Source organism: Myotis davidii, unplaced genomic scaffold (assembly GCF_000327345.1).
Source record: "Myotis davidii unplaced genomic scaffold, ASM32734v1 scaffold204, whole genome shotgun sequence".
NCBI lineage: Eukaryota > Metazoa > Chordata > Mammalia > Chiroptera > Vespertilionidae > Myotis > Myotis davidii.
In genome coordinates, this window is record NW_006299715.1 from 92521 (window position 1) to 102504 (window position 9984).

General features: G+C 49.4%; 1 protein-coding gene across 1 annotated transcript in view; it reads right to left on the bottom strand.

The window, feature by feature from the left end:
- The window catches only part of CLNK (cytokine dependent hematopoietic cell linker), a 108095-nt gene that overhangs the window by 35529 nt on the left and 62582 nt on the right, over positions 1-9984 (bottom strand). The window contains exons 8-10 of the mRNA XM_015571820.1: positions 5851-5876; positions 5616-5635; positions 4281-4394 (exon numbers count right to left, since the gene is read on the bottom strand). Coding sequence (XP_015427306.1) covers positions 4281-4394; positions 5616-5635; positions 5851-5876 — 160 coding nt within the window. The remainder of the gene's footprint in view (positions 1-4280; positions 4395-5615; positions 5636-5850; positions 5877-9984) is intronic.

Here is a 9984-nt window from a genome sequence, read left to right on the forward strand (position 1 = left end):
TCCTTCTGTTTTCAGAGAGAGTGACCCCAGCAGGCACCTCTATGGGTGTGACCCTGGGACTTGAATCATCAGCAATGGCCACCTGCCAACCAGCACGAGGCTCAACAAAAATGAATTGAGTATTAGAAGAATTAAACTAATTTATAGGGAGAGGTCAGCAAATTACGGACCTTGGGCCAAATTTGATCTGCTGCCTATTTTTGTAATGGCTTGTTTTTTATCTTTTTGTTAATTGTCACCTGAGGATATTTTTCCATTGATTTTGAGTGGAAGGGAGGGGGAGAGACAGAAAATCCATTGGTTGCCTCCTGCATGGACACCAATGAGGGCTGAGGGTCGAGCTTGCAACTGAGTGCCCTTGACTAGAACTGAACCTGGGACCCTCCAATCCACAGACTGGTGCTCTATCCATTGAGCGCACCAGCCAGGGCCTAAAGCAGCATTCTTTCTCTTCACCGTGCCCCTCCCAGGGCCTGCGCAGGGCTCCACAGGTTTGGCCCCTCAGTAGTCACCAGCCCTGTCGCTTCGACCGAGCCACCCACTTCTCTGTCTTAGTGACCCTCTGTGCCCCCTGGATAGGGAAGTGATATTTCACCAGGCACCCACTGTGTGCCATCCGCTGGGCTGGGCACGTTGCCCTTCGGGGCCTTAGGAAACGGCACTTTATTGGCCGCTGGAAGGATTCAAGAAGAGAAAACATGATTGCCTTGGAGGTGTTGGTGGTGGAGAGACCCAGCCACCTGTCATCACATCCAAAAAGGATCAAACAAGTGCCAACGGCAGCGGCTGAAACACCAGAGATGAAACATATGAGCTTCCAAAGGTTCCCACACCCCTGGGTGCTGCCCTGCCGACCAAGACGGGACTGCAGGGGCCTTGCTCAGAGTTCAGGGAGCATCACTCCAGACACTAGAGCTGGGGCGCAGACAGGTACGGCCTGGGACTGTCCCCGCTTTCCCCGCAGTAGAGTCCCAGAACTGGGTTCCCTCCGGGTTCTTAACCCTGGCTGCCCCTCAGATTCAACCGGGGGAGTTTTAAACTGGGTCTCACCTCTCAGGGCAATTAAAACTGATACCGGGAATAGTACTGTTAGAAAAGGCTTCCTGGCTGGCCCACATGGCTCAGTGGTTGAGCTTCGACCTATGAACCAGGAGGTCACGGTTGGATTCCTGGCCGCATGCCTGGGTTGTGGACTCAATCCCCAGTAGGGGCCGTGCAGGAGGCAGCTGATCAATGATTCTCTCTTATCATGGATGTTTCTATCCCTCCCTCTCCCTCCTCTCTGAAATCAATAAAAATATATTTTTAAAAAAGGCTTCCTAATTAGATGAATGTAAAGCCAGGAGGAACAACATTGCATTAGCACATCGAGGCTCGGTTTGCAGGAAACTGAGCTCCGGGTGCCTAATTCTGTTGGGGAAGGGCAGGGCGGGGGTTGGGGGCGATGCTATTTACGTGGTTTTCTTCCTCCCTAGGAGGTGGCAGACGTTGTCCTGGCACTTTGGACAAACCACGAGCCCCCTCAGCACATTCTGTCACATGCGACCTTCATTTTCTTTTTACGGACGAGGAGAGCAGTGCTCGGCTGTTGGAGAGCCTTCTGCAATGACCCAGCCGGAAGTGGCTGAACTGGGGCCCAGGCCCGGGTCTGCTGGGTCCCGATGTCCTGTTCTTTCCAGCACAAAACAGAACAAAACCCCAGAAAGAACAACCCTCTTTTCTCCACGTGAAACAAGCCGGTCACCTTTGACGTGTATCCATTCTACCTTCTGTCTCCTTCCTTCTCTGAGTTTCAACCCGGTGTCACCGTCCTAGCCCATGGGCCCGGGGGGTTTAGGGACGCTACGTTTTATATTTCTAGTTCTGATGACACCACTTAATGGATTGGGCGGCCTGTGATTGTTGCTGCCTCCTGGTCTCGGTCTTTGAGAACAGAAATGAAAGCAGAGCACACGTGGTGACTCCTGGTCTGGCTCGGTCCCCCGTTGGAGGCCGCAGATGGGAACACATATTTATCAAACATCTACTCTGTGCTGGACACCGTGCTGGGAAACGCGCACCGGAGCGAGACAGTCCCTCCTTTCGGCTGGAAGAGACAGGCTGTGTTCAGGTATGTTTATGAGATACAGAGGCACCAGCAGAAAGGGCTCCAGGTTATAGTGGAGTGAGGAAGGTTGATGATAGATAGAGCTGGGCAGGCACTGTTCTGAGCTGGTCAGGTATCATTTAATCCTCCTGTTAGCCCAGGCGGCACCTCACTGCTGAGAAAAACCTCAGGGAAAGCTAGTCCTGTGCCCGAAAGCCATTTCCCAACCTTGGTATTAACCTCTGTGCTGTGGGCCGTCCTGTGCACTGAAGGATGTTTAGCAGCGTCCCTGGCCTCTCTAGCCACCATGCAAGTTGTCACTGCCAGAAGGTCTCTGGGCACTGCTAACTTCCTGGGAGACACAGTCACGCCCAGGTGAAGTCCTGTACCCCAAACCTTCCAGCTCAGAAGGAGAGCCTCAATGACAGGGGCAGAAATAGAATATTGGGGACCAACTCTAATTGTAAGAAATATGGGTCATGCTCTGTGATTGTGTTGTTCTGATTCAAGAAGGCACATTCCAACCTGGGGAGTTGCATGCAGGCCCTGGGAGCTCACCTGGAAATGCCGCCCCCCCTCCCCAGCCGGGAGCTGCCTATTATCATGGGAAGATCAACAACCTTGTTGCAGAGACCAGAGGCGCCAGACCTTTGCTTATCACCAGCCCTTTGAAGAGCCCCAGCCTTTGCATCCCCGCAGGCCTTTGCAAATCTCCAGCCCGCTTTACCTGTTAACTGCCCTTTTGGCCCTTTGCCTACTTCTCCATGTGATCTTTGTCCTCCTACTCAATATGAGCAGCTGGCTTATGGTGGGGGGCAGAGCAGATTTTTGTGGCTGACCTGCTGCTCTCCCATGCTGCCAGTAGGACTGGAATAAACACTCATACTAGCATATGATTCAACCCTGTCTCTGCTGAATTGGCTCAAGTAGTGACAGGCAGCCCGGACCCATTGATTGTCCGGGTACATAAACTTCAACCTGGGCTGTCTGAATCCCAACGTGAGAACTCCTGTCCTTTCCTACACACCATGCTGACTGAGGAGGGGACAGAGGAGGCAGGAACTGGAGTGGGGACCGGGTGTGTGTGTGTGTGTGTGTGTGTGGCCTGGAAGCTGTATGTGTGTGTGAAGCTGGGAAGGTTGAACAGATGAAGAGACATCCACCACAAATGAAGAGGGGAGATGACATTTTAGGCTCTTCAGTGGCCTTGTCAGTGATAAATAGGTTTTCCGTAGAAGCTGTGAGTGTGCCTGGTATTTTGAACTTCTGTATCTGAGAGGAAGGCTCACTCTAAACAACCCCGCAGGGAGACAGTGCGTCTCATTCTGTGCGGGACACGAGGGCAACCCTAATCTCTGCCCAGACTTCTCTTTTTTCAATATATTTTTAGTGATTTCAGAGAGGAAGGGAGAAGGAGAGAGAGAAACATTAATGATGAGAGAGAATCATTGATTAGCTGCCTCCTGCATGCCCCCTTCTAGGGATCGAGCCTGGAACCCGGGCATGTTCCCTGACCTGGAATCAAACCGTGACCTCCTGGTTCATGAGTAGAAGCTTAACCACTGGGCCATGCCGGCCGGGCTGCTCTGACTTTACAAACAAGGTAATTCTGGGCATTCAAATGCTGGGGGAAATACGCCCATCCTGTTGGTCACACTTTGAGGTGGGAGCTGCCTGCCCACGCCCCGTGCCTTTGGGAGTGAGGTCTGTGTTCAGCACCTCGTACCTGAGAGCTGGTTTCATAATGTTTATGTGTCACAGAGGCGGTAAAGTTTCTGACAAATGGGCTTCCATACGAGGCTGTATTCGGATGAAATACACATAGACTTCATGGTGATGGGAAGCGGGGGACCCATACTGTCCCTCCAATAGCCCAAACAACCACCTTTTGGTCGTTTTTACATAAGAAGTCCCGATTCTGTGCTGGCATTTAACCTTTTCTGGATTAACTAATTCCTGTCTCAAGTGAGCCATTCTTTCAATAACTCATTTCATTACCAAAAAGCTGTGTTTTCAGTTAAAGAATCCAGCGACAAGTTCTAAGACTATTTCCCCTCCACGTATAACTGACCCCTCCCCACCCCATTAGGAAGCTTGATCTGAGAGGGGACTGGTGGCTTGTCCCTGTCACCCACCCACGACACCCGCCCCCCCTCCCCGGCTATTTCATCAGCAGCCAAGGCCAGGTTCTTACCTGGGCCCCCTCTGGACCTCGGGGAAGGGGTGCCTCTGCGGGGAGGGGGACACGTCGCCCTCTGGCTCGGGGGGCAGCGGCTGGTACTTCTTTGGAATAATGACAACAGGCAGCCTGTGTGAAGAGTCACAGGGGAAAGTGAGAAGCTTTGCGGCACAGGTGCCCGCCCCCCACGCCTGCCCTCAGTGTCCCCCACCTTGGTGTACACGTCAGTGTCTGGGTGCTGACACCTGACACCTCCGCCCGGTCCATTTCAGGTGCTGCGAACGAACCAGGCGGCATGTAGGAGCCTAAGGAGCCTCCGTCTACCTCCGTGCCACTTGCTCTTTGGTTTGGTTCTGCTTTCTGATGTGACTTGCTTTTTTTAAAAATCTATTTTTATAGATTTCATAGAGGAAGGAAGAGGGAGGGAGAGAGAATTGATCGGCTGCCTCCTGCACACTCCACACTGGAGATGGAGCCTGCAGCCCAGGCAGGTACCCTGACCGGGAATTGGACCCTGACCTCCTGGGTCATAGGTCAATGCTCAACCACTGAGCCACACTGGCAGGGCTCTGATGTGACTTTCTACAGGGTGTCTTTGGTTCTTCAATATGCTACCTGTTTGAGTTTTAGGAGGCCCGGGGACAAAATATCACAATAGCCTTCCATTTACCCCAGACTGGGATATCTGAGCTGTTTAAATTCCCAGAGAGATGGCGACATGCTTGAACGTCAGGGGCTGCCTCACTCACCCATGTATTCACCATCCACTCCCTCACTTGTGAGGTGTATGGGGCACTATTGACAGACGCTGGGAATGCAGAGAGGAAATGACTCAGCTGCTGGCTCAGATAATTCCCTCCAGGAGGCAGAGAGAATCGGTGAGAAGGTTCTCAGGGAGGGAATGACTGAGGTACTCCCCGGAGAACAAGAGCGCTGCCTCAGCAAAGCCCAAGAATTCAAGCCTGTTTCTCTCACCTCTGTGTCTATGTACTCATACATGTAATACTATTTGTACTTGTGTATGTACTTATACAAATGTAAACTGCTATCAGTCCCTTGAAGGCATTTCCCAGGCCCGTCCTATCTGGCAGATTTCTGGACCAGAAGGGAGAGAAACAGGAAGGAATAGGGGAAGCAATGATGAGGGAGGGTATATTGAGTGGACAACTGTGAATGAATGAATGATTGAGTGGATGAATGAAGGCTTATTTAATCTAGTTTGTTGGCTAACTCATTAAAATTTTTCAATGTCAACTTTTTGTGTTTTTCTTTTTTAAATTTTGGAACTTTTCAAATTCTGGAACTTATCTAAGCATATAGCACAGCAAAGCACCATTCTAAGTGTCTTACCGAGGAGGTGGTAAGGGAGTCTGCAAAAGGAAAGAGAATGAGAAGTTAAATTTATTGTTGTATGAGCAGAGCTAATGGTTAAGAATTTTTTTTGATTTACAAACAGAAATTACAAATCCCAACTATACTTCCAGGATATAGTTTTCAAGTGATATCTCAGCCTTCACAGTGTCCACATTCCTATGCTGCTAAAGTAAGGAGTGGGTAACGCATGCATTTTCATGATTCTTCTTACCTTGTTTCTCGTAGAGGGCTTGTCTCCTAAAACATGAGAGGGAACAGCAGTGAGTTTACAGAAAATGTCATCAGGCCATTTTTTAAAAAATGCCTATTTAAATGGAAATTATTCCTATTTGAATAATCTTGATATAATGTCAATTAACATTAAAAAATTTAATTCTCACCACAGGATATGTTTATTGAATTTAGAGAGGGAGAGAGAGGGAGAGAGAAACACTGATGTGAGAGAGAAACTTTAATTGGTTGCCCCTATATCTCCTGTATGTGCCCTGACTGGAAATTGAACCCACAACCTTTCAGTGTATGGACAACACTCCAACCAACTGAGCCATATCAGCCAGGGCAACATTTATTGATACCGAATTAGGTTTCCAGCATCAAGGTAAATACTTTAGTTATGTAATTTCATATAATCCTCTCCTTTGTGCTGGAAATAAAGAAACTGAGGCATGGGAAAGTTAAATATTTTTCTTCCAGCCACCCTGAAGTTAGCAAATGCTAGGATAAGATTTCAGGTCCCCTCTTAATCACTAATTCTTGATTAGAATGAGCATTCTTTTACATATAGCAATCTCATTAATTCAAGTTCCTTATTTGTGAAACAAGGTTGGACTAAACCGGCAGTCGGACATCCCCCGAGGGGTCCCAGATTGGAGAGGGTGCAGGCTGGGCTGAGGGCCACGCGCCCTGTGCACGAATTTCATGCACCAGGCCTCTAGTTGAATAGAATTACCATTCTCCCTATTTTGTTTCTGTTTTGGAAAATACTCTTTAAATAGCTAGGGTAGGCCTCCCGGCATGAGTTCAAGCACTGATGGCAAATGGGAATCGTGGGTGTCATTGGAAAAACACAAAATATGACCCAGGGCATATTTTGCCACCAGCAGCAATATAGTTCATGTTGTATCTTTGGCTATTGTGATGATATCACCAAAAAGTTTAGACTCCATGTTGTGTTCTTAATGCACAAAATTAGAAAAACAGAAAATGAACCTGCCCTCATTTTATTGAGTATTGGCTTCACCTCCCAAGCTCCTTGGGGAGCCAATTGGCTGCTGGTACTGATGACCTTCCCTGTGAAGCTAGATGCTGGCCTTCCTAGCAGTCTTCTTTCATAGCCACCACTCGCCTATGGGGGATCAATTCAATTCATGGGAAACACAATTCAATAAAGTGACTGAGTGTCCGAATTCAATAGGGACATTCCATTTATTGTTCCAGAGATATCTATCTCATCTGCTTCAGTGGCCGGGAGTTCAGGACAGGATATCCATCTTCCTTTTATTCACTGACATTATTGAGCATATAGCATGGGTCAGGCATGGATTCATTTTCAATATATGTGTTGATGGAGTTGTTGGGAATGTAATATTGCAAAAACAAACAAACCAAAAAACAAAACCACCAGAACGCTGCTATTCCCACATAACTTACATTTCAGTGGCAGGAGATAGAAAACAAATAAGTCTATGATGACAGGTGCCACAAGAAAAATGAAGCAGGGTGAGGGACAGCCGGCATGGAGAGGGAGAGATGCGGGATGGGGGTTGCTGTGTTTTTGGCAGACTCCTGAAGGCCTCCTGAATAAGTGATGAGAATGGAGGCCGAGGAAGGTGAGGGAGCATGGCATGTGAATATTAGGCAGAGGGAACAGCAAGTGCAAAGGCCCTGGGTGAGATGGGGGAGGGTAGGTCATGGAAGTGGAGGTGCCCAGGTCATAGGGATCTCATGGGCTGTGGTAAGAACTCTGCCTCAGCCATGGTGCATCTTTTTGATACACAGCCCAAGGGGTCTGTGTCTTCATTGTAATGTTGGGTTTTCTCTGGCATCACTTAGTAGTCCCCTCACTAGAATAATCTGGGTGTGCTATTACCAGCAGCAATGACAAAAATCCCCAAGGGTTTCACCTACATCAAACATGCCTACTCGTGGTAATTTATGTCATCATGCTTCTCCCATTCATCACTTAGGTCAGTGATTTTCAACCTTTTTCTTTTAAAAAAATATTGATTTCAGAGAGGAAGGGAGAGAGAGAGAGAGAGATAGAAACATCAATGATGAGAGAGAATCATTGATCAGCTGCCTCCTGCACACCCCACACTGGGGATGGAGTCTACAACCTGGGCATGTGCCCTGACTGGGAATTGAACCCTGATCTCCTGGTTCATAGGTCGAGGCTCAACCACTGAGCCATGCTGGCAGTGCCAACCTTTTTTTTAAAAAAATATATATTTTTTTATTTTTAGAGGGAGAGAGGAAGGGAGGGAGGAAGAGGGAGAGCGAGTGAAAGAGAGAGAAACATCAATTTGTTGTTCCACCTATCTATGCATTCATTGGTTGATTCTTGTATTTGCCGTGACCATGCATTAAACCCAAAACCTTGGTGTATTAGGATGATACACTGACCAACTGAGATACCTGGCTAGGGCTCAACCATTTTTATCTCATGGCACACATAAACTAATTACTATAATTCTGCGGCATACCAAAATATATAGTTTTTGCTGCTCTGTAAAAAACAAAAAACAAGACTGTAATTCTGATTCATTTACAGTGACTGGCGATTGTGGTGTTGGCCGTTGTCATTTTTAATTTCTTAGGCCTTTGAAATAGTCTTTATTTCTGAACATTCCTTTACAACCTCCTCCCCAGGATTGACTCCCACACATGCAGCTGGAGGCCAAATACCTCTCCCCATCCCCACGAAAATCAGATTCATGTTCCTGATTGTAGGACACTTTGCCTTTGAGGTCCCATGAACTCCCCAACCTTTGCCCCTGCAATCCTGTTCCCGGGCTGGTCCCTCCCTTGCCCCATTCACACTGAGCATGAACCTGAAACCTTAGTGCCCCCTGCATAATGTACCCCCGACCGAAGTTTCAGCTTCCAAAGGCCCAGAAAGAAGCCTTTGCTGGGTGCATCCAATGAGCAGGGTCACTACAGGGGCACATCATGGGCTCCATGAAAATGCCACCTTATAAAACTTCCTTTGTCTATGATGCTTGGTGGTAAGATGGATGGTCCTGGGCTGTCCTAACTCCCTCAGTATCCCCGTGAGCTCAGCCTGGATCAGGGCAAGTCTCTCTTGGTTGACAATCCCTTGGGTGTTGTAACACTCCAGGGGGATGGGGTACACCTCGACCTCTAAACTGCGCAGCCCGGCTGTGTGGCGCAGCAGCTTCTCCACGGTGGCCATGGGGAAGTTGTTCATACAGATGGAGAAGTCCGTGAGCTGGTGGCAGCGGCTCAGGGCAGGCAGGATGGCCTCGACTTGGGAGTCCGCCATCCCACAGTTATCCAGACCCAGGGCCTGGAGGGTGGGTGCCACTGCCTCCAGCAGAGCTCGGAGGGGCTCACTGAAATCCACAAGGCTGAGGCCATATAGATATAGGATCTTCAGCTGCCTGAGGTTCGGGCACTGGAACAGGTGTGTCAGGTCTGAATGGGTCAGCCGCTGGCAATATATTAGGCAGAGTTGGTCCAAGGGAGTCTGCAGGCACCTGAGCATCTGGTCCAGACGGCCTGGGAGGAAGGAGGGAGAATGCATATAGAGCTCCCGGAGGTGCCCCAGCCTGAGCATCTGAGAGAGGAATTGGGAAAAGGATCGCTGCTCCTCCTGCTCCTGCCTTTCCCACTCCTGCTCCTCTTCCTCCAACTCCATCTCCTCTTCCTCCTCCAACTCTTCCCTCTCCAACTCCCCTTCCTCCCTCAACTCCTGCTCCTCTTCCTGTTGTTCTTCCTCCCCCTCCTCCTCCCACTCTTCGTCCTCTTCCTCCTCAGCCAACACATCGATGCGGGGGAGATAGAGTGTCTGCAGGTGACTCATCTGACCCAGGTAGAGAGCAAATGTCCCCAGGGTGGGCAGGTCCCAGGTGCAGTTCACGTACACCTCCTGGATGCAGTCCAGCCTCACCCCATCCAGGACCCTCCTGACCCTCTGGAAGGGCACCCCATTAATCCTCAGTGCCTTGCAGCACAGGTGTAGCAACCCTTCCCTCTGCTGGGCCCACTGGATGATGGTCATGAAAATCTTATCCTGGTCGCTTTCATTGAAGATAAGGTCTAGGAACACCTCCAAGGGAGCCAGGGGGTGCTCCATGTTGGGGCTGGAGCTGTGCACAGGCACTGG